The sequence below is a fragment of the Chamaea fasciata genome, unplaced genomic scaffold (genome assembly GCF_029207755.1).
Source record: "Chamaea fasciata isolate MVZ Bird 193981 ecotype frontalis unplaced genomic scaffold, bChaFas1.0.hap1 SCAF_13, whole genome shotgun sequence".
NCBI lineage: Eukaryota > Metazoa > Chordata > Aves > Passeriformes > Sylviidae > Chamaea > Chamaea fasciata.
The window spans coordinates 6,563,728-6,587,528 of record NW_027094098.1 but is presented as its reverse complement, the minus strand read 5'-3'; the positions used below and the strand labels follow the sequence as shown (position 1 = coordinate 6,587,528).

The 23,801-nt window shown below is 58.7% G+C and overlaps 2 protein-coding genes across 2 annotated transcripts; one reads left to right on the top strand and one right to left on the bottom strand.

Moving 5' to 3' along the window:
* Positions 1-1,926: 1,926 nt before the first annotated feature.
* On the top strand, positions 1,927-16,159 carry GNAI2 (G protein subunit alpha i2). The gene is made up of 9 exons (XM_066195148.1): positions 1,927-2,093; positions 10,335-10,377; positions 10,559-10,700; positions 10,861-11,021; positions 13,260-13,388; positions 14,531-14,660; positions 14,892-15,045; positions 15,406-15,612; positions 15,739-16,159. Exons 1-8 carry the CDS (start codon positions 1,976-1,978, stop codon positions 15,594-15,596), a joined length of 1,068 nt encoding a protein of 355 aa, XP_066051245.1. The 5' UTR covers positions 1,927-1,975; the 3' UTR covers positions 15,597-15,612; positions 15,739-16,159.
* A 1,570-nt stretch (positions 16,160-17,729) lies between these two features.
* GNAT1 (G protein subunit alpha transducin 1) lies at positions 17,730-21,073 on the bottom strand. The gene is made up of 8 exons (XM_066195073.1): positions 20,968-21,073; positions 19,486-19,528; positions 19,155-19,296; positions 18,906-19,063; positions 18,695-18,823; positions 18,483-18,612; positions 18,243-18,396; positions 17,730-18,006 (listed from the first exon to the last, which is right to left on the bottom strand). Exons 1-8 carry the CDS (start codon positions 21,071-21,073, stop codon positions 17,816-17,818), a joined length of 1,053 nt encoding a protein of 350 aa, XP_066051170.1. The 3' UTR covers positions 17,730-17,815.
* Between the last annotated feature and the right edge of the window lie 2,728 nt (positions 21,074-23,801).

Genomic DNA, 23,801 nt, shown 5'->3' with positions numbered 1-23,801 from the left:
TTGTGTTGCTCTGGGTAGCTCTGTGTAATGTACATATCATATGGGGGGGCATTGCTGCGGACCCTTGCCGTCGCCCCAGGTCTGCCGGCCGCAGTGTGGCTCCGCTGTTCCTGTCACCAGCCTGGCTGCCCCAGGGCCACCCCTGACACTTGTAAATTATTGGGGGCGGGGGGTGGTGCTGGTGGTGGCGGCAGGCCAGAGGTGAGAATAAAGATGTGAATGTGCCCAGGTCTCGGGCATTACTGGGGTGGGTGAGGTGCTGGCATGCAGGCTGGCACCTGACACACAGCATCCTGAGGCAGCACAGACAGACGGACACGTGCCACATGGGTGCAGAGACGTGCGTGAGGACAGCAGGGATATACAGACACGGATGTGCAGGGTTAGTGTACATGGATGAACAGCAGGACAGACAGCATGGACATACAGCAGGACAGCACATATACATGGACATGGATGAGCAAGGCACCCTCATGGGAGCAGGGCCCCTGCGGGAGTTAAACCCTAGGGAAACAGGACCCCGAGGGAGTGGGATCCCTGCAGAGCAGGACACCTGTGAGAGCAGGATCCCCAGGACAATGGGACACATGTGGGAGCAAGGTCCTGGGGAGTAAGACTGCTGAGGAGTGGGATATGTGGGTGCAGGAAGCCCAGTAAGTGCCATGGCAGTAGTATCTGTGGGGAGTGGGACTGCTCTGGAAGCAGGGCTCCAGGGAAGTGGCGCTGGGGCATCTTGTGCCTGGTGCCAGGGCAGTGGGTGCCCCCCAGTGCCCTTGGGGCCAGCCCCCCAGCCCTCGCCCATGGCACAGCATGGAGTGGGGCTGAGCCCCACCAGCCCTGGCCCCTTGCTCCCCTCCGCCGGCCCCAGGTCTGGGCCCAGTGCCAGCTCATTAGCGAAGCCTTATTAGCACGGCAGCCCGCTCCCACGGGAACAGCCCTGCTCCCACCACACCAGGCCCACGGGCACAGGCCTGCAGACCCCACGGGGGATGCTGTATCCCTTTCCCTGGCATTCTGAGTTAAAAGCATCCCTGAGTTAAAAGCATCCCTGAGTTAAAAGCTGCCCTCATCCTGCTCACTTGGTGCCAGTGGGGGTGTGTGGAGGGGCTGCAGGGCCTGGGCAGGCACGAGGCGCTGCTGTGGGGTTAGCAGGGAGTGAGGGTGGCTACCTGGGCACGGGCCAGCCCCGTGGGTCAGTGGGTGTACCTGTTCCACCCCCGCCCCCCCCGAAACCGTGTGGGGGTCTAGTTCCTCAGGGAGCAGCCCTGGGAGCTGGGTGATGGGGCAAATGCCTGAGGGACTCCCTGTCCTGGGAGAGACCTAGAGATGTCCCATGCTGCCCAGTCCCATCCTGCCCCATCCCTTGCCACAGGCACCCCCAGCCCCGGCAGCCGCCGAGGAGCTCCCTCCAGCGGCAGGGGACACGGGACACTGAGGAGTGAGAGGTGCCCAAGCTCTGAGCCACCACCCTGTGACAGCGTGTCTCCACAGAAGGTAGCCCTGAAAGACAGCATCACCCAAATCACTGTTCCCAGGGCTGCACCCACTGCTCTGCACCCAAAGGACCCCAAAATGCAACACCCGGACTCCATCTCCCCCCCCTTGTGTGTCCTGGGGCACACCGCAGCCGGTGCCCGCCTGTCCCGGGATACACCGTGTCCCACCCGCATTTCTATCCCGGGACACTCGGTGTCTCTTTCCCTTCCTGTCCCTCACAGCCCGTGTGTCCCCCCACCCCTCCCCCGCCATTACCCGCCGCAGTCGCCTGAGGGCCCCCGCGCCGCCAGCGAGAGGCCCCGCCCCGTTAGCCCCGCCCCATTGCCCCCGCCCCGTTAGCCCCGCCCCGTTAGCCCCGCCCCGTTAGCCCCGCCCCGGGGCGCGCGGGGCGGGGCCGGGCGGGGCGGGGCCTGTCGGGGCGGGCCGGGCCGGGCCGGCAGAGCCGCGGGCGCGCGCAGCAGCCGCCGCCGCCGCCGCCATGGGCTGCACAGTGAGCGCCGAGGACAAGGCGGCCGCCGAGCGCTCTCGCATGATCGACAAGAACCTGCGGGAGGACGGCGAGAAGGCGGCGCGGGAAGTGAAACTGCTGCTGCTGGGTAAGACCCCCGGGCCCCACCCCCGGGCCCCCCATCTTGGCTCCTTCGCCCGGCTCGGCCCGGCGATGCCGGAACCGGGCGGCCTCGCCGCCTCCGCCCCCCGCAGCCCCGGGGCGATCTTGGGTACCAGCGCTGCGAGCGCCCCGCCCCGCTCCGGGGATCCCCACTTCGGGTTCTCCCCACCGTGAGCTGTGGGCTCCATCTCGGGCCCCGGGGATGTCCCCGCGAACGGGGGCCTGCCCCGCCCCAGGCGTCCGGGTTCCCCCCGCCATGGATGGGGCAGCAGGCCTTGGGATTTCCCCCCAGGAGTCGGGTTTTGACCCCATCCCAGGTCCCAGGCGTCCCCCCCAGGAGTGAGATGTTGATTCAATCCGAGATCCCAGGGATTCCCTCCAGGAGGGGGTTATTGATCTCATCCTAGCTCCCACGGATTCCCCCCACCCAGGAATGGGATGTTGACCCCATCCTAGCTCCCAGTATCTGTCTCCCCGGACTGGGATGTTGACCCCATCAGAGCTCCCAAAGATTCCCCCCAGGAGTGGGGTGTTGACCCCATCCCAGCTCCCAGGGTTTCCCCACAGGAGTGGAACCCTGTATCCACAGCAGACACTGGGGATCCTCTCCACAGTGGGCGTCTTTCCCCACCCCTCTGTGAGCAGGATGCCAGCCCCATTCCAGGCTTTGGGGATCCCCCTGGTAGGGGGTGCTGGCCCTACAGCAAGCCCTGGGTGCCCCTCAGTAGTGGCACCCCACTATGGTACTGTCCCCCCAGCCTGTCAGTGTCCACTCTGGACATATCTCTTTGGGATGAAAGTGGGGGCATCCACACTTTCCTGCTGGATGCCCCACCCCCAGCAAAGGTTCTGCAAGCTCGGGCACCCTGTCCCGAGGGTCCCTGGGCTCCTCCATGAGCTCCTCTTACCCTGGCCTCGAGCTGTGGTGGAGGTAACGGGGTGGCAGGCACCCACCGCCCCGTGCCTTCCTCACTGGTGCACTGGGACAGGCTCGAGCCTCTCCATCACCCTGCCCTCTCCGTGGGGGTTTGGGGGGCTTGCGCCACTGTATGCCATGGGCAGGGCCCCCCGTAGCCCACGGGCTCTTTGCCTTACGGACACTCGATTCTGGTACTGATAATGGGCCGCTTGCACTCTTCAAAGCACCCTGGTGATGCTCCCATGGGCGTTCACAGCCCTGCCCTGTGCCTGAGGGCAAGGCAGCACTTCATTATTTTAATTTATTATTTCTCTTAATGACTCCCAGTTGGGGCTTTTTATTCCCTTTACAAAATTCCCAGGGAGGGCCTCACTCCAGGTGCGAGGTGGGAGCGTGCAAGGCTCCCACGGCACCATGGGGCAGTGGGACAGAGGGATCCCTGACAGAAAATGTCTTTGGGCTCATCTGCTGTCTGCAGAGGAAGCTGCCAGCAGCAGGAAGTCACGCTGAAATCCGGCAGGCCTTTATTTGCTCAACCCCTGCCTGCCTTGAGAAATACGTAATTAACGCCTCAAAACGCTCTTTTATCAGAGTGCGTCTTTTCTTCATTTTATTTTATTTTGATTTTTTTCTTCCTTGGCATGAGCAGTGCTGGCAGCAAAACCTATCCTGGAGATATTGGGAGGGGCTCTGTGCTGTCTGGGGAGCTTGATGGTTGGGCACACTCGCTACCCTGCTTTTTTCTGTGGAGGGGAGAGTGAGGGGAGTGAAACCCCGTGGGATTTGTGGGATGGTGGAGAAGCACGTGGTAGCTCTTTGCCATGAGCTGCTCCCGTGCTGGCCTTGCTGCCAGCTCTGCTCTCAGCCCACTGGCTGGTGGGAAGTAATGGGGATGTAGCTGGCTGAGGGAGTTTGGCATCTCCAGCCTCGGAAGGCTCCTGGCACTGTCCAGGACCATCCAGGCAGTATCACCCTGGTGCTGTCAGCTCTGGGTGCCCAGGTAGGGAGGGCCCATCCTGTCGGTGCTGAGCATCACTGAGGAGCAGCGGTGGGCCCGCTGGGTGACGAGGATTACGGTGTAGGCTGACTGGCTGACAATGCTGTCCCGGGTCTTGCTCTGTCCTGAAGTGGCGGCAGGAGGAAGAGGATGTCCACGCTCCCTTCGGCTGGGGCCAGTGTTTACAAGTGGCATTTCTGATCTCAGCTGCTTTCTAAAGCCAAAAATAGAGCAAAATGGCTCTTTTTGTACATTTAAATTTTTTTTTCTTCCCCTTGCAGCTGTTCAGGTGTCAACAGCACTAGAGCCTTGGGTCAGTTCTGCCCATTTCCGAGCTGAGCCATGGCCGGAAAATTCTCCCAAGCCGGCAGAGAGCGGCTGGGCAGGCTGGGCAGCACTGTCCCCCTGGGGGCTGCTGCTTCACATGGCTTATTTTTTTTCCCCCATGGTCAGGGGAAGCTTTGAAGAGACCTGAGGCTTCACATGCTTTTTGGTGAGCACTACAGCTCCTTGTCATTCTCAGCAAGGCAGAGCTCCAGGGTCCTCCATGGGGGCTGCAGCCCTCCTGCCTCCTCCAGAAAAAGGGAGGGAAAAATTAAAGAGAAAAACAGCTTTACCCTTTGTGCTGCATCAACCTACGGCATCAAGAGGAGATGCCTCTTCCAAGCTTGGCATGGTTTTTTGGTGGCAACTCATGGTGTTTCTCAGCCCAGCTTTGGAGCTGGGGCACTGTAGCCAGGCAGGGCACGGTGTGAGCGGAAGGCACCGGTCTCAGTATGTGGTGATGGCATCAGGAGTGTAGGAGCAGAGAAGGCTTGGGGCTGGCTGCTGCAGGTGCCTTAGATCTGTGCTGTGCGCTGTATGTGGCCGTGAGCTGCCTCTTGCCTTCCCTCTGCCATGGTGGCTGGGGAATGGGCACACTGTCAGTGCCGTGGGGGCAGCCAGGACCCCCCAGTGGCACACAGCTCTGCAGGTGTGGGCACAGCACCGCTCCTGCTGTCGGTGCCTGCGGGTTTTCCTCTGCTGTTTGCTCTGGCAAAATGAGTGTGTGCCAGGTAGTTTGAAGCTCTGATGGGGAGAAGACCCAAATGAAGCAATATCCCCCAGGCAAAGGAATTCCCCCCCAAACAGAGAACGTCTCCCTCCCTGCCACTGGAAACCAGTGGTCTCCCACAGTGCTGGTGCTGGGAGAGGCCAGGAGCCATCACTGACCCCTGAAAGCACCTGGAGCACCTGCCCCATACTTCCAACACCTCTTGGTGCCACTGTCAGCTCCTTGCCATCGCCAGGACACAAGGCCCTGCAGTTACTGGATGTTTCTGCTGGGCAGCAGTGTTCTGCCCAACCCACCTCCTTGCCTGTGGGAGCTGGGATGCTCCAGGAGGATGCAGGGTTGGCAGCAGGCAAAGGATTGCGGTGCTCCAAGTCCTTTATTCCTTATCTTTGGAGGATTAGGAAAGTAAAGGATTTCTCAGCTGTGTTAGAGGTGGAGAAGGCGCTGGTGGGTTGATGATGTTAATCCCGAGGGGTTTGCTCTCGGTGCAGACTCTGGCATGAGGACACTGCTCTTGCTGGTGTGGTGGCACCAGGATACGTCACGTAGAAGCTGCCTGTTCCAGATCCTGCCTGGGACAGACAGTGACAGTGGCCGGGCAGGGCTCAGAAGCAGCTCTTTTTTTTTTTTTTTTTTTTTTTTTCTTGCATAAAAATAGAGGAAGGGAGGGACCAGCTGTGACTTTCAGAGGTTGCGTGGCCCCAGCACTGCCCTGGGTTCAGTGTGAGCTGCCTGCTTTTCTGTGCTTCATCCTGTCTTGTCGGTTGTTTCTGTCCCCACTCCTTCCTCAGTCCTGGCTGTTGGAGGGATTGGGTCCTCCCTGCAGTGGGGACACTGGGAGCCCCAGTGCTGTTTTTTGTGATGGGCTAGGAGGTGTCACAGTGAGGGGGACCAGGGAAGAACTCAGTGTTGTTGGATCCAGAGGGATCTGACATCCAACCCCGTGCAGCTGGTATATGGGCTTGGGGTAGGTTGGGATGGGATGGGTCACTAGAGTGCCCCACTCGTGATGTTCTAGGGGCTGGCAAGCCCCTTGGACATCTGCTCCAAGATGAGCACTTAGGCTTTGCCCAGGGGAAGCAGCAGGCTTATATTTATATGTTTAACATATATTTTTACAGATGTACATTAGAAATACGTTTTATATACGCTTGTGTGTGTGTGTATACATCTTACTTTTTTGCATGGAGCAATGTATACGTTGATTTATATGTATCAAAAAGCACATATATAAATATACACATATATATTGCTTCACCTATATGTAGCTTTATGGAAGAAGGTGTCCCATGGTCTGAGCCTACCCAGGGCTGGGATCACAGTGTCCCCAAGTGCTGTTGCTGTAGCCAGGCCTGGCCTGGCCTTTCCACAGCCACTGGGTTTCCTGCTCCAGGCCGGAGCGTGCGTTTCCGGGCCGGAGACTGCTTGAATCACAGGAGCTGGGGGAGCTGAGTAATTCTCCATCCTGCTGGTGGAAAACCTCGCCGGGGGCATTCGGGTGCTGGCAGCATCCCGGCTGTGCCAGAGGGTGAGGGCCCATCCTGTCAGGGCAGGATGCACGGAATAATGGCACCCAGGCCTGGAGACACATGGTAGCAGTGGTGTGGGGGGAGAGGGACCACTCTGGCCATGGCAGGGGCAGAAACAGAGCAGGAAAGTTTCAGGATTCCTGGAAAAAGCCCGGCACAAGGATAGTTTTGTCCAGCTTGCGAACACCGGTGGCCCTTGTTGGCACAGGGGGTGCTCCCCCTGGGAAACCATCTCTAGCCCACCCACCTTCTCCCTGTATGCCCTGAACATCCTTTGTGGTGCCAATTTATTTATTTTATTTGGGGGGGAAGGGTTTGTTTTTCTATCAGCTGGCTTGGACAGGGGGTCTGCACCCCCCAATTTTTTGAGGTCCTGCTTGAGGACGTGGCATTCCACCACCCAATGATACATGGCTCCTTCTGGGAAGCGGCCAGCCCTGTGCTGGAATGGGATGGCCCTTGGGAAAAACTCCCTGTGTCACTGTGGGGTTTTAAAATTGTGATTATTTTTACAGCAATTTTCCATCTATTTTGGGTAGGAAGGAAAATGTCGAGGGGAATCTCTTTTTGGTATTAGTTTTTGAGTCTTTAGGGTAACTCTGCTTTTAACACACCCCTTTGTCCATCCCATTTGATAGTGAGGACCCCACAGGTGCTGAGGGGGGTGAGCTCTGCAGCTGTCCCTCTGTCCTGCCGTCTGTCTGTCTTGTGGGGAAAGGGACTGGTGGGTTTGCCCAGAACTAAAACCCATCTGTAAATCCACGCTCAAATAATAGCTGCTGTTTGCCAGGCTGGGAAAGCTTGCCGGGACAGCAGCAGGGGATGGGCCTCTTGGTGCTGGGGATGGCTCTGGACCTGCTGGTGGATTGAATTTCAGCTTTTCCCCCATAATGAGAATTTTCCAGCTATGCATTGCTTCCATCTATGCCTGAATATTTGAAAGGATGGTGCCGTGCAGAAAAATGGAAAATCCCCTGTCGGTGATGTAGGGTGAGGTAGATCCTGAAACCTGTGGCCAGCTCCTAAAGTACAGGGATTACATATGTGCTGCCCAGAACTATGTGCACTAAATATCTGCTGCCGAGAAAGCGTCATAAATCATGGGCTGCAAAATATATATGTTGGCTCAATAAAGTTTTTGCCAGTGGATTAGCAGGGAGTTCTGGAGCCAGGCAGCTGCTTGCTTATTTTAAATTTTTGAAGATTATTTTTAACAAAAAAAAAGGAGGAAATGAGTTCGAGAGAGAGAGTTCTCCTCCTGTTTTTGCCAGGCGCTGCCCTGGGAACAAGCACTGCCTGCAGAGAGGCAGGGCTGGAGGAAGCACAGCCGTGGGGTCAGCCCATGCTAGTGGGGGGGTTTCCATCCCCCCAGCCAATGCCGATGCTGGCGCAGGAGTCCAGAGCTCCTCTGACACTCTGACACTGCCTTGTCCTGCCTGGGCTGGGCTGGAAGGTGGAAGCTGGCGGTTGGCATCCAGCCCAGGAATTGTTTTGGGGCTGAATGGGCGGCAGCTGGGGTTTTCCGGGGATTGGAAACCCTTCCCCTCCGCTGCACTCATCGAGGGGGCTGGGGAGGGTCCCTCCAGTGGGGAGGGGGGCCGTTAATTCAGATCCAAATTCCTGCTCACTGCAAGTGTACAATCTGTTGTGCTGTGCATCATCTGCCTGGTGGGAGGCAGAGGTGCTGACTTGGAACATGGCTGCCTTCCTCAGGGAGCGGGGAAGGAGCTGGGAGATGTGGAGGAAGTTTGCAAGGAAATAGCCAGCCTCGGTGATGGTCACCCTGTGACTGTCACCCTGCCGGGAGAAGGCAGGAGGCCCTGGTGGGGTTGTTCCCTCCTGGCAGGAAGAAAATGTCAGGCAGGGTCAGAGAGAGGAGGAGCCGTGGACAGCTGTCTGGCACCTCACCTCAGAGATACTGATAAGCCAGGTTATTGCTTGCCACATGCCACAGTTTCCCTGTCCAGGCACCCGCTGAGAAAGGATTGGGTGAATGCTGCTGGCTCTGGCCACTGGACCCGGCAGTACGGCATGGTGTTAGGAACCAGAGGTATTTAATGGGAAAAATGAAGGGCTATGCTGAGTCCTTCCCCCCTGCTCCAGGCAGGAGTTGCCAGCACTGACCACAAGTGCTGGCTGGGCTGCGCCGCGTCAGCATCCTGAGGGTGCTGGGGGAGGATGGGTTGGCAGTGCCAGGGAGCCCCTGCTGTGCTGAACAGTGACCTCTGCTCAGGGAGCAGAGCCCTTCCCTTGGCACATATGGCATGGGAACCCTGGAGTAGGGTGCTTGAGTGATAAATACAGGGTCTCTATAGCCTCAGTATGGCCCCAGCGTCACGGCACTCCATGCCCTCAGCACTGCCCACAGTGATGTCCCTGGGGGTGCATGCCCTGTCACCTGGGTGGTGTCCAGGCCAGGGACATGCGTAGAAGGAGTTTGTTCCCTGCTGCCATGTCTCAGCTGGCACGATGGGCCCTGTTTTTCCCAGTTAATTTTAGCATAATCTGCTTTTTTTGTTTTCTAATTTTTTTAACCTCCTCTATAATCTCTGCCTCCTCTGCGGCCATGCTGGCCTAGGCCTGCTTGGGGCCCCCTGTAAAGGCAGCTCCATGGTCAAGGGCAGCATTGGGGGACCTGCAAAAAGGGCTGTTAGAGGACACAGGGGTGGACTTGGCTTGGGAGATTGTCTGGGATTTGTACCCGGAGGCAGGGACCACACTGGTCCCCAGCCAAAGGGGCCTCATCCTGCTGGGGGTCCTAGGGCAAGACGAGCCAGGCACTCATCCATCTTGTGACACTGCCTGCACAGAGAGGGGACAAGGGACATGCCCCTTTCTTTCAGCTTCCCCTTTCAGCTTCCCCTTTTTTGCAGCCAGGGTGACTTTGCTTCTTCCCTGCTCCCAGCCTGTGGAGGGAGGGCTGGGCCAAGCTGCACACCACCTGCGTGGGGTGACATCCCTAGGGGGGACAGGGTGGGGGAAGGAGAACCTTAGGCACCCCGGCTGTCTCGCTGAACTCATGGAACCCTGCGTTTGGATGCTGAAAAACAAAACAACCCCAAAAGCCATCGGCTTTCCCTGCTGGCAGCCGCCTCCGCGGCAGGCTGGGGCACAGGACCCGGCAGGCTGGGAAGTGCCTGCTATTTAAGAACCAACCCGGGGGCGGCTGAGCCCGCTGGGATCGCTTGAGTTGGCTGGTGGAGGTGGCAACTTATTCCAAGTTCCCTGCCTGTACCTTGTGGCATAAGTATCCTTGCATCCTGGCTGCTGCTGCCTCCAGCTGTGGATATGCAGTGAGGCTGGTGCTCCATTGTTCTCCAGCACAGAGGGGATGAGGGATGTGGCATCTCAGGTTCTGCCTGGAGATGGCATGGCAGGTGATGGACAGAGCTTGGCCCCCTGGTCGTGGGGAGTCCCCAAGTTCAGCCAAAGCAAGGATTGCCAGTCAGCTGTGGGGAAAATGCTAGTGTGTTGATGCCGTTTTCCTGGCCCAGAGCAGGTGTCATTTCTTCCCTTGGGAACTATTGCCAGGGCCCCCCAGGCTCTCCTTCTGTTCCCTCCGTCTTGATCCTGACTTTTCCAGTGTACATCCAGTCATCTTCTCTGGTTAATGCTGCTTCTCCAATGGCTGAAGCACCTGCTGCATTCCCACTGGGCTGGAGGATGTCCCAGTAGGGTGGGGGTTCCTGGCTTTGGACAGGACCTCATCCCTTCTCATTTCTCCACAGGTGCTGGTGAGTCTGGGAAGAGCACCATCGTCAAACAGATGAAGTGAGTGGTCCCTGCACTGTCACTGTGGCTGACACTGCTCAGGCCTTGGCCACAGGCTCCAAAACCAGTGGCTGACAGGGAAAGCTCCCCATCAGTGTTGCCACAGAGCATGGGTGGGGAGCAGCATCCTGGGGTACCCCCACAAAGGGCTGACCTTACCTGTGTCTCTTCCCTGCCCCAGGATCATCCATGAGGATGGCTACTCAGAGGAGGAGTGCCGGCAGTACAAAGCTGTGGTCTACAGCAACACCATCCAGTCCATTATGGCTATCATCAAGGCGATGGGGAACCTGCAGATTGACTTTGGAGACTCCTCCAGAGCGGTGGGTGCCCTCCTGCTCCCACTATGCCTGGCAGGGGACTAGGATTTAAGGTGGCTCAGCCCAAGCCCTGCTGTTCCCTGCTGGGCTGCCCTCAGGTCCTTTGGGGCAGAGTGAGTTTCGATAAGTCTGTACCAGTGCTCAAGCTGTTTTACCCCTGCAGGATGATGCTCGGCAGCTGTTCGCACTCTCCTCCACTGCTGAGGAGCAGGGCATCATGCCAGAGGACCTGGCCAATGTCATCCGGAGACTGTGGGCTGACAACGGGGTCCAGGCTTGTTTCAACCGCTCCCGAGAGTACCAGCTGAACGACTCTGCTGCCTAGTGAGTACCCCCTCCTCTGCCTCAACTGAGCCCTGTGAGCCACAGTGCTTTTATCAAGCAGGAGAAAATCCCCCCAAGGGCTGCTGTTCACTGTCACCAGGCTTAGGAGCTGGTGCTGCTGCTTCCCACATGGTGCTGGGGCTGAGCCGGAGCGGAACTGGGAAGGCGGATGTTTCAAAAGCTGTTTCCTTCTCTGGCAGGGTGCTGTGTACCCTGGGAGGGGGGGCACTGGGGTATCCCTCTGCTGCCACTGCTCTGTCCCCACTGCCTTTCCCCAGGAGGTGCTCTCCACTGGCTCCCCACTCATGAGCACAGCCAGGGTCCTGCCCATCTTCATCACCCTTCATGGGCCCCAAGGAAAGCCCTGGGGACACATAGGTCTGAAGAGGATGAGTAGGATGCTCAAGAGGCTTTTCTTTTAACTGTTTTTATACAGAAAAACTTCACATTACACTTGTGCATTATCCAGCAAATTGGTGTTTAGGTAGATAAATTGCTGCAGCTGGTTGGGTTTATCCTTGAAGAGATTAATAAATAATCTGCCTAATGTACCATTGCTGGAGAGAGCAACACAGCTGAGGTCACTATGGGGAAGAGACTGCAGGAACCCTCCTGGCAAGCACCAAACCTGGAGACGCTCCTGTCAGCTCTTTCCCCCAGTACACACAGCTTTCACTTCCTCCTGATGGGCACACACCCGCCTTCCCCAGCCCCTGTCTGCTCAGCCCCATCACTTTGCAGCCAGCACTGGCATTTCCCTGGCAGTGGGTGCTGGTTTGGGAGCACAGGATACCCAGCAGGTGCCAGAGAGTTCATACACACACTGGGAGCAGGTGTATCTGCACAGTGTCTGCCAAGTGCCTGTCGCTGTCAGTGCCATCACTGGAGCGTTTAGCACATGGTGGGAGGTTGGACAACCATTAATTAGGAGCACCTTCAAGCTGTTGCTCCAGCCTTTTTCCAGCCCTGTGGAGATGCCTGCACAATGGCCAATCTCTTGCCCGTCTCACAGGGATGATGTGCCCACAGTGCTGCTGGAACAGGTCAGCTTGGGAATGAGGAACCCCGTGCCGTGCCCAGCACACGGCCCACCTGTGCCCCAGCCCTCTGCAGCACAGCAGCCCCCATCCTGTTCCTCCTCTGCCTCTTGGGGTTCCAGGAGTTTGGGGTGCCAGGGTGGTGCTCACCAGCACCCCGGGGCTTGATGCAATGTCCAAGAGCCTGTAGTGCTGCACAGGGCCCTGCTGTGGCGTTTCCTGTTTTTTGTCAGCCGGAGGCCATGTGTGTTTCCGGCTGTTTTTGAGCTGCTCTGCAGCAGTAACGTGCAGGTCCCCCACCCTCACACCCACAGCAGGCTCCTGGGGCACCTCCAGCTCTGGCCTTGCCCTGACATGCTGCAGGGTTTCCCAGGAGCTGGCGAGTGGCCGTGCTGCAGTCGGAGCCAAGGATCCCTATGGCCTCGCGGACCGTAATCTGGCTTTCACCAGATTACAGGGCCACAAATGCCTTAATTAAGACAAGCCTAATTTGCTTAAAGGAGCCCGTTTGTAGTAACCCAATTAAAGCAATGTGAGCTGGAGAAATCAAAACCCGCCTTGATCCCCCCCGGCAGCCCTCATCAGTCCTGGTGGGTGTTGCACACTGGGGACCCAGCCACCACCTCTGCCGGGACTCTGCGGGCAGCAGGGAGGCGATGCTCCCTGGGGGGGCTTGGGACGCCTGCAGCCCCCCACGGCGCTGCTCCCTGTCTCTCTGGCCTCCCGCCTCCTGCTTCCTCCCAGGATGCCGTCCCTTTGTGTTGTTGACTATAAATGGCATGGCGCCATCGATTGTTTCCGCCGGCGCTGCAGCTGGTTGCCATAGCACTGAATATTTTCCTTTTGCCATTTCCCCCCTGTGCAAACGGCCTGGGAAACAGGGTGAGCCCCCAGCCCTGGCTGCATCCTCTGCCTGGCTCCCAGTGCCAGCACACTGCCCCCAGTCCCTTGGTCCTCTGTGTCCCTTGTCACCCTGGCCACTGGTGTCTTGCCCTGCCTGTGTCTGGCAGGGACACGGAGTGAACCCAGGATGCACATGGGGGCCTCTGCTCTGCATCCCGGCTTGGCACTGCCCCCCCCAACCGAACAAGGCTGGGAGATGGACAGGGGACTCTGGGCCAATGTGGGGATGTCCCATGGGATCTGAGTGGGTCATGCCCCACGGTCCAGATCCCACAGCATCTTTCCTCTTTGTCCCCAGCTACCTGAACGACCTGGAGAGGATAGCCCGTGCCGACTACATCCCCACCCAGCAGGATGTGCTACGCACCAGGGTGAAGACCACGGGTATCGTAGAGACTCACTTCACCTTTAAGGACCTGCACTTCAAGTATGTCTGACCTCTTGCCCCTTTGCCTTTTTGAAAGCAAAAAAACCCCTTCCTCCCCATGCTGGGATGGACCGTGGGTGCACACTGCATGCACTCAGTTCCCTCCACCTCCTGGTTTGCTCATGGCGGGAACTGCTGCCTCAGAGAGCGGAAACCACTGAAATTGCTGGAACAGCCTCAGAAACACTTCACAGAGCTCAGCCTGGGGGCGGATCCAGGCTCTGGCGAGGAGGGGAGGGGGAAGGCATCCCTCCTCCCGCTGCTGTGACGCTGCTTCCGCCGCAGGAAGGGCGCTGGGCGGGGGCTGGGCTCTTGGGGTCAGGCTCTTGGGATCAGTGGCAGCGATGCTTGCACCCCGTGGTTGCTTTCCACTGAAAACCCACGGGGAAGTAATCAGGGCACCAGTTTCAGAGGCAAAAAGCTGCCATTGTGCACATCCCCAGGGGATTTAGTCCCATGGCAACAGAGCTGATGTTAGAAAGATCTGCTGGGGTCCTCTCTGAATGCAGGGGGCTTGCAGGAGCCCCGATGCCACCCTGGTGGAAGGGAGACACTTGGTTGCACATTACCAGGGCAGCACTTTGGAGGTGGCGGTGGGGGTGGTCTGGGGGCAATGCAGTGTGTCCCAATGGGGAAGCCTTCCCACCAGACAGTGGGCATGGCAGTGGAAGTGGAATGCTACTGCTGGGCTCTTCTCCAGGGAGGCAGGGCATCCTCTGCTGCCCGTGACAGGAGAGGCACACAGTGCATCGGGATCATCCCTGAGCCCTGCTGCTGCCACAATCGTGCTGAGCCCACCGTGACTTGGCTCCCCTTGGTCCAAGGTCTCAGGCAAAGCCCTGCTGTGCCTGCTCTGGAGCAGGTCTCTGGGGAACATGACACTGACACCCCCTGGGAAAGGTGGCCTGGGCCTCATCCTTCCCCAGCTCACATCAGGGATTTGCTTCAGCTGTGAAGCGAGCCTGGACACTGTCCTGGCAGCAAGAGCTGGGGCAGATCCTCAGTACTGGCAAAATCCCTGGGGCAGAGGCACCTTGCTCTGGGCAGCTGGGGACACTGAAACTGGGCACGGGGTGAGGGTGGTGGGGCTGGGAGCTGCCATCCAGGTGATGCTGGGTGCCTGCATCACCCCCCTGCTGCAGGATGTTCGATGTGGGTGGCCAGCGCTCGGAACGGAAGAAGTGGATCCACTGCTTCGAGGGGGTGACAGCCATCATTTTCTGCGTGGCCCTGAGTGCCTATGACCTGGTGCTGGCTGAAGATGAGGAGATGGTGAGTCATGGGGATGGAACCAGTGCGGTGAGCCATCCCCTCTGTGGGTGGCTGGGAGAGCAGCCTCTCTGGTGGCCACCAGTGCCCTGGCCAGTGTGGCCCAAGCCTCGCAGGGCCAGTGGCATCCCCTGCCCAGCAGGCAGGAGCATGGGGGGTGGCAGTTGGGTGAGCAGTGGGGTGGGTGCTGCCTGGGGGTTTCTGCCTGGCTCATGCTGCCATCTTCCCTGCCAGAACCGGATGCATGAAAGCATGAAGCTGTTTGACAGCATCTGCAATAACAAGTGGTTCACAGACACATCCATCATCCTCTTCCTCAACAAGAAGGACCTCTTTGAGGAGAAGATCGTGCACAGCTCCCTCACCATCTGCTTCCCCGAGTACACAGGTACCACTGGGACCCTCATGCCCCCTGCCCTCCTGGCAGGGGCAGTGGGTGCTGCCTTGCCCCAGGCAGGGCAGCAGGAGGTGCTGGGGACAGAGATGCTGGCTCCCCTGTGCCTGAGAAGCAGTGGGTTGGGGCAGCAAGTGGGGTGTGGTGGTGTTTGGGGTGCCCCAGGACATGGGAGAAGATGTGGGGGGACACAACACAAGGGGCAGCTGCCCTGAGGGGGGTTGTCTGAGGCTCATTCTGCCTCTGGAGCCTCAGTTTGGCAACAGCTCTGTGGCTGTGGGGGGCCAAGCCAAGCCCAAACCCTTTGGTGGCTCTGGGGAACTGTGGGGCAGCCCAGTCTCTCTTCTATCCCAGGGGCCAACAAGTATGATGAGGCAGCCAGCTACATCCAGAGCAAGTTTGAGGACCTGAACAAGCGGAAGGACACCAAGGAGATCTACACCCACTTCACCTGTGCCACGGACACCAAGAACGTGCAGTTTGTCTTTGATGCCGTCACCGACGTCATCATCAAAAACAACCTGAAGGACTGTGGTCTCTTCTGAGGGCGGCACTGCCCAGGTGGGTGGTGGTCTCAGTGGTGGCTCCTTAATTTGGGTGGTCATGGACCATCCTCCAGGAATGGGCAGGGCATGGGACAATGCCCTGTCCCCAGATCCTCCCCTGCTCACGACCTCTCTCTCCTAGGAGCTGCAAAGGAAGGACTACGCCATCTCCCACTCCTGCTTCTCTTTGGATTCATTCCTCTGCCCACCACATAAAGAGACTTTATGAGTGCCAGCACGGTGGCAGGGCCCATGTACCCCCTGCTGCACGTGTTTGCCCCCCACCATTGTCCTCCTCCTCGCCGGCATTGCCCTTCCAGGGAAGACAAGGTTTTAATCTTGGTTTGTACCCCCTTGAACCGTTCCAGCCCCCATTTCATTCACTCCGAGCCCTGGGGCTCTCACTGTTTACATTGCAAGTGTTGCTGGCATGGGAGGCACAGGATCCCCTCGGGGATGTCCACCCAGCCACAAACACCATGGATGACATTCCTTTTAGTAAACCAGAAAAGAAAGAAGAAAGAAAAAAAGGAAAAAAAAAAAAAAAAGAAAAAACAACAAAACCAAACCCAACACCATGCAAAAAAAACCACACCACACCGGTTGGGCACAGGTTACTTTTTAAAGAAACCTTTTTACCAAACTATTTAAAAGCATCAAGTGCTACATGGTGGTGGCATCCTCCATGGCCAGCCCACCCCCCAACCGTGTGCCTTTGGGGGGGAGGGTCTGCACCCCACCCCGCCTCGCTGCCCCCATCTGTCGGGCAGCTCAGGCAGGAGGGTGGGCAGGGGGTGCTGCCCACTGCCTCTATCCCCCCCTCTTTCTAAGCCTAGTTTTTAGGGCTAGCTGTTGCGTAGGGCGAGGAGAGCCCGCTGTACAGAGCGGCCCCCGCTGTCCCCCCTAGCCCAGGGGGACCCTTCAGCAGGTGCCTGCGGCCTCGCTTTTCCCACAGGATGTTTTACTCAATTGTTCACATGGTTTGAAATAATAAAATGTAGAAAGGAAAAAAAAAAAAGAGAAACATTATATATACTGAAACGCCCTGTGTGACATGGGAGTGGGCAGGGGGGCTTCACCTCTGTGGGAGGCCTGGGGTGGTCCCTGGGGGTGGGAGAGGGACACAGGGTGGGTTGGCATCCCCTGGGATCGGGAGAAGCCTGTGGTCGTGGGAGGTAAGGGCAATGGTAGGACCCTTCGGGGTGTAGCTGGGATGCTGCTGCAGGGCTAAACCCTACCCTGAGGGGCTGTGGGGTGGTGAGGGAACAAACACATGACTACCTCCTGTCTCTGCAGCGGTGGCATAGTGGCACCAAGGGAGCCCCAGTATCACACAGTCCCTTGGGACACCCAGTACCCAGGAACACCCAATGATCTGTAGCCCAGAGGGAGTTGTAGCACCCCTTGCACCCAGCAGCCCACAGGAACCCCCAGCCCCAGGGATCATCCATGGACACCCCACACCCAAAGGACCCCCAGCTCCAAGGGGTTCCTGGAGACTCCCAGCACCCGCAGTTCCAGGGGGCACTCATGGACACCCAGCAGAACTTGAGGGATCACCCCAGCACCCAGAACTTCAGAGGGCACCTGGGACCCCCCCAGCACCCAAGGGAACCCCTAACACCCCTCAGCTCCAAGGGGTACCCAAAACCCCCCAGCCTCCCCAGTGCCAAGGGTCATCTGGGAACCCCCATCACCTCTCAGCTTTAAAGGGAACCCGGGGACCCCAGGATCCCTCAAATATCTAGGGACACCCAGGACCCCCAAACACCCCTCTGGTCCAAGGGGTACTCATGGCCCTCAGCACCCAAGGGAACCCCCATACCTCACAGCTCCAAGGGTTACTCAGGGACCTGCAGCACCTGAAAGTATCCAGCGCCCTGTAGTATCCAGGGTCATCCAGGTACCCCCAGGACCTGGAGCCCCAGAGACCCCCAACAGAACTGGGGGCCCCACAGTACTGACTGGTGGGAGAGTTGGTGGGGAGGGGGAGTGAGATTGTGCCCCTCCCCTCCCCTCCCCTCCCCTCCCCTCCCCTCCCCTCCCCTCCCCTCCCCTCCCCTCCCCTCCCCTCCCCTCCCCTCCCCTCTTCACCAGGGGTGGCTTTGGAGCTGAGCCGGTCAAATCCCAGGGGTTTGGGGCAAGCAGAGATGGTTGTGGAGGTGGGATGGGGTCAGCAGTGGGGCTAGGCCCCAGGGGAGGGGGTGCTTGGCTGGGGCTCAGAACAGCCCGCAGTCCTTGAGGTTCTCCTTGATGATGATGTCAGTCACGGCGTCGAAGACGAACTTGACGTTCTCGGTATCGGTGGCGCAGGTCATGTGCGAGTAGATCTCCTTCACATCCCGCCGCATGTTCAGCTCCAGGAACTGCAGCTTGATGTAGTTGCCCGCATCGTCATAGGTGTTGGGACCTGGTGGTGTGGCAGTGAGCGGGACCCCTTCCCGGGCTGGTGTCCCCCACCAGAGTGCCAGCCCAGAATTACCCAGTGCTCCCCCGGGTGGGTAAACCTTGCATGCTCCCTCCACAAGGCTCATGTGGCACCACTTGCATGGGGTGCTGAGGACACCTGGTGGGGGACTCCTGCGGGGGTGGTGGCACCCAACCCTCCAGCTGCACCTCACCACCACCAGCCACTGCCACACTCACCGTCATAGTCAGGGAAGCAGATGCTGAGATGGGCCTTCTTGATCTTCTCCAGAAAGACGTCCTTCTTGTTGAGGAAGAGGACGATGGAGGTGGTGGCAAAGTAGCGGTGGTTGCAGATGCTGTTGAAGAGGTGCAGGCTCTCATGCATGCGGTTCTGTGGAAGGACACAGCCCCGTGGTGACACCCAAGTCATGACAGGGACAAAGCAGAATAGGGTGTGAGGTGGTGAGCGTTCCTCACCACTTCATCATCCTCCACCAGGACCATGTCGTAGGCACTGAGAGCCGCGATGAAGATGATGCAGGTCACACCCTCAAAGCAGTGGATCCACTTCTTCCTCTCTGAGCGCTGTCCACCCACGTCAAACATCCTGGGCAGGACAAGGGACGGTCAGCACCTCCCTCTCCCTGCCCACCCCCTGGCACCAGCTCTCACTGGGAGCCTGGCCCCACCTGAAGTTAAGGTCTTTGAAGGAGAACTGGGTCTCAATGATGCCAGTTGTCTTGACGCGGGAACGCAGCACGTCCTGCTCTGTGGGGACGTAGCCGGGGGTCACCAGGCGCTCCAGATCTGACAGGTAGCTGGACGGGCACGTGGTGGGCATGAGACACGGGTTAGAACCTCCCTCATGCCTCCCCCACCCACACTGCCCACCCCACATACTAGCCCGCAGAGTCATTGAGCTGGTACTCGGAGGCGCGGTCAAAGCAGGCTTGGATGCCCGGGTCCTTCCAGAGCCGTCCAATGATTTCTGACATCTCCTTAGGCATGGTCCCCTCCTCAATGGTGTCCGAGAGGTGCAGCAGCTTACGGGCATCGTCCTGTGAGGGAGAGGGGTTCAGTGGGGCCTGGGGGGAACCCCTGCCCAACATGGAATGCAGGAACCTCTGCCCAACATGGAATGCTCCTCACCTGGCGAGCCGTGTCCCCGTACTGGATGCTGAGGGTGGTCATGGCCCGTACAATGGCCAGCATGGACTGGAGTGTGTTGCTGTAAATGATGGCAATGAACTCCAGGCATTCCTCCAGCGAGTAACCATCTTGGTGGATGATCCTGGCCAGGGAAGATCATAGGCATGGGGCTGAGCTGGGTGCCATGGAGCTGAGCCACATGATGGATGCACCTCATGCCAATGGCATGGGGCACAGTCAGGCACAGTGGGATGGGGCACTGCATGGCTACGGTGTGGGACAGACACTTTGCATGGCGGGCACGACCAAGTGATCCCCCCTTGGCACTTACTTCATCTGCTTGACGATTGTGCTCTTCCCTGACTCCCCTGCTCCTAAGGGGGCAAAACATGGGTCAAGGTGGTGCCCATGCTATGGGCACTCCCAGCTGACCCCTGCGCAGGCTCACTGAGAACCTTGGTCACTGGTGCCTGACATGGCTGTGGGCACTGTTGGCTCTGCCAGGTCCGTGGCTCAGGGTGTGCAGCGGGATTAACAGCCTGGTGCCAGTAGCATTAAGGCTAGGCTGAGCCACTGTGTCTAATGGGATCTGAAGCGGCTCAGCCAGGGACACTCTCAGTAACCCAAGGGAGGGGTTGGGGACATGGTGGCATTGCAACCCTGTCACCCACCAGCCAATGCCCCAAACTTGTGGCTGTGCAGGGGGATGTGTCCTGGGCCAGGCTGTGAGGACAGTGATGCCACCCACGGCCCCACTACATAGACAGCACCCCAATCCTCAGGCACCACTGGAGGACTGGGAAGAACTGGGAGGGACACACAGCACAAGGGGGCTTCAGGGACAGACATGGGATGGTAGTATGGGCTGCATGGGGATCCCTAGGAGGATAAGGCAGGGGTGCTGACAGGCTAGGGCAGTGAAAGGTAGTGTTAGTGAAGGCTCTTAACATGGGTTGGTTGGGGTTGGGGGACCTGGGAATTGGAGGATGATAGGTGGGATGGTGGATTCAGGGATATATGGAAGCCAAGGGATCTTAGGGTGGATCTTAGGACCTTAGGATCTCAGGGTCTCATCTTTTTGAGATGGTCTGTTGTGTTTGGGGTGCCTGCTAGGGGGTGTTGAGCAAGTTGGGATGAGCTGGTCTAGGGGATCCTGGGAATGGGGGGGCTGTTGGGGTGACTGTTTGGGTTTAGGGATGCTGAGGGAGAGAGGAAAACATTGGGTGGGCTTTTGGAGTTTAGTGGTTGGCTTTAGGGGTGCTGTGGGAGTCAGAGGACTGCTAGACTGGACTGACTGGATTTAGGTCTGCTTAGCAGCAGGGGCCTGGGGACTGTAGAGCTGGTTGGGTTTAGAGTGGAGTCCGGAAAATTTAGGGGTGTTTTATTGGGGAGGTGTTGGTTGGTTTAAGGGTGCCTGGGAGTGGGAGGCTGTTGGGGACACTCCTGGGTTGTGCTGATTTGGTTTAAAGGTGCAGGAGGCAACAGGGAAAAACTGGATGGGCTCTTGAGATGGGGAGGTTTGGTTTAGGGCTGCTGGGAATGGTGGTGATGTTGGAGTGGGCTGCTTGGTTTTAAGGGTCCTGGGTGAGTCAGGAGAATGTTGAATGAACGGTGAGGGTGGGCTGCTTGGGTTTGGGGGTCCATTTGGAGGTCAGGAGAATGTTGGATTGGCTGGTTGGGTTCAGGGGCAGCTGTGGGGGTGTGCTGGTTGGGTTGAGGGGCACTGGTAGGTTTCAGGGCTGCATTGGGTGGGCTCTTAGGGTGAGACGCACAAAGGACGGGTATGTCCCCCAGGGTATTGTTTCCCCCTTACCCAGCAGCAGCAGCTTGACAGTCCTGGCGTCCTTTTCAGCGTCTTCCTTGAGCTTCTTCTCCAGCTCTCGGGAATGCTTCTCCTCGGCACTGGCCCCGGCTCCCATCCTCAGCCCCGCAGCCCTGCGGTTCACCACCCGCTCCTTGGAGGTCAGCACCAAGATGGGCAATGAGCTCCAGCTTCCCGCCGCCTCCAGCGCTGGCTCCCGGCGCCTGCCGCCGCCGCTGCCACCACCGTCCACCCGGTGTGCGACAAGGACGAGGCCAAGGTGCCGGGGGGCCGCCTGCCGGGGGGCTGCGCTTAGCACCCGGGGCTTAAACTGGGCCCCCCCGATAAACCCCCTTCAATCTGCGGCGGGCTGAGCTCAGCAATCCCGTGGTTCCCGGTGTCAGCACTTCTGCCGGGGGGGCCTCAGCCTGACCAGCTCCCAGTTTTGCCTCCACCCTGGGGCTGGGTAAGTGACCCAGCCGCCCTGGGGGAAGTGGGACCCCTACCCATCTCCAGCTCTAATGTGGACCCCAGGGGTTTGGAATTGGGGGGTGGGATGGTGTGTCTGCTGGGATCTGGTCACAGTGGGAGCAAATGTCCCCATTGTCCCCACCTCACCTGTCACCTGGTCATACCCCTGCTCTGGACCAGTGCCCACTGTCCTACCCCAGTAATCCATACCAGTGTCCCCACGGGCACTCTCCACAGTGACAGTGTCAGCCTCAGTCACCACACCCTGTGTCCCCAGGGATCCTTCCAGAACCCTCCACTAACGTCCCCACGCTCCCCGGCTGCACTTAGTCTGCCCAGCCACCCACCAGTTCACTCCCAGTGCCACCAGGTCAGCTCAGTCAGTATCACCTCCATAGCGTCCTCAGGCTCTCCAGCAACACCTGCACAACATCCTCAGGGATACCTGCACACTCTCCACAGGGTTTCAAAGCCCTCTCCATTAACAGTGACTGCGGAAGAAATCCCAGTGTTCCCAAGCAATCCCAGTTCCTGTGTGGGGACCGAGTCACCCCCAATCAAAAAAACAACAAAACAAAACAAAACAAACCAACCAACCAACCAACCAAACAATAAACACCAAAAAAATCCCAAAACCCTGCCCAACGTCCAGGGGCACTGTAGTGCCACCTGAACCGCAGTGAGCCTCCCAAAATGTCTCTGGGTCCCTCAGTGTGCCTTCCCAGTGCCCCCTCTCATGTCCCCAGTGTCCCACATTTCCACTGTGGCCACCGCAGCAAAACTGAGTTTCCCAAGGAATACTGTAGCACCTCCTCAGTGTCCCCCCACCTCCGGTGACTCCAGGCCTTGTCAGGACTGCCCCAGTGATCCCAGTACAGCCCAGTGTCCCTGTGTCCCCCCATATGTCCCCAGCGCTGCCCCGCCCCGCACCGCGGCTCTCCTGCAGCGCTTCGCTCGGCCGCCAGAGGGCGGAAGCGCCCAGCACAGCTCCCATTGCAGCCCTGCACACCCAGTACAGACCAGTGCCCCCAGTACAGCCCAGTGCCCCCAGTACAGACCAGTGACCCCAGTACAGACCAGCGCCCCCAGTACAGCCCAGTGAACCCAGTACAGACCAGCGCCCCCAGTACAGACCAGTGAACCCAGTACAGACCAGCGCCCCCAGTACAGACCAGTGAACCCAGTACAGACCAGCGCCCCCAGTACAGACCAGCGCCCCCAGTAAAGACCAGCGCCCCCAGTACAGACCAGCGCCCCCAGTAAAGACCAGCGCCCCCAGTACAGACCAGCGCCCCCAGTACAGCCCAGTGCCCCCAGTGCAGCCCAGTGACCCCAGTACAGACCAGTGCCCCCAGTACAGACCAGCGCCCCCAGTACAGCCCAGTGAACCCAGTACAGACCAGCGCCCCCAGTACAGACCAGTGAACCCAGTACAGACCAGTGCCCCCAGTACAGACCAGCGCCCCCAGTACAGACCAGTGAACCCAGTACAGACCAGTGCCCCCAGTACAGACCAGCGCCCCCAGTAAAGACCAGCGCCCCCAGTACAGACCAGCACCCCCAGTAAAGACCAGTGCTCCCAGTACAGACCAGTGCTCCCATTACAGCCCAGCACCCCCAGTACAGCCCAGTACCCCCAGTGCAGCCCCGCACACCCCGAGTACAGCCCAGCGCCCCCAGTACAGACCAGCGCTCCCAGTAAAGACCAGTTCTCCCAGAACAGCCCAGCGACCCCAGTACAGCCCTGTACACTCCGAGTACAGCCCAGCGCCCCCAGAACAGCCCTGTGCCCCCAGTACAGCCCAGCGCCCCCAGTATAGAGCAGTGCTCCCAGTACAGCCCTGCACACCCAGAGCACAGCCCAGTGCCCCCAGTTCAGCATTGCACCATCCCCGGTACAGCTCTGCCTGCAACCAGTGTACCAAGTACTGACCCCAGCATAGCCCAAGCACCCCCAGTACTCACACCAGTACCTCTCAGGACTGCCCAGAGGAGCCCAGTACCACCTCAATTATGACAATGCTGAACAGAGTGCCTTTCTACAGCCCAGGATTGCCCACTACAACCCCAGCCACCCCTACAGAACCATTACCACTTCCCTATCGCTGTTCCCAAGGTCACCAAGTACCAGCTCCTACTACCAAATCCTAATGCCTCAGTACTTCTCCTAGTCCTCCCAGTGCCAACCTCCAGTGTGCCCAGTACTACCTCTGATACAGTCAGGACCTTAAGCACTGACCCCAGTGCTTCCCGGAACTACTAAGAGGAGCTTGGTACCACCCCTGTATCAAAGTGCTCCCAGCATCTTCCACTACCACCCTCAGTGCCCTCTGTAAAGTTTCTACCCTGCTCCATGCCCCTAGTACCACCAAGTA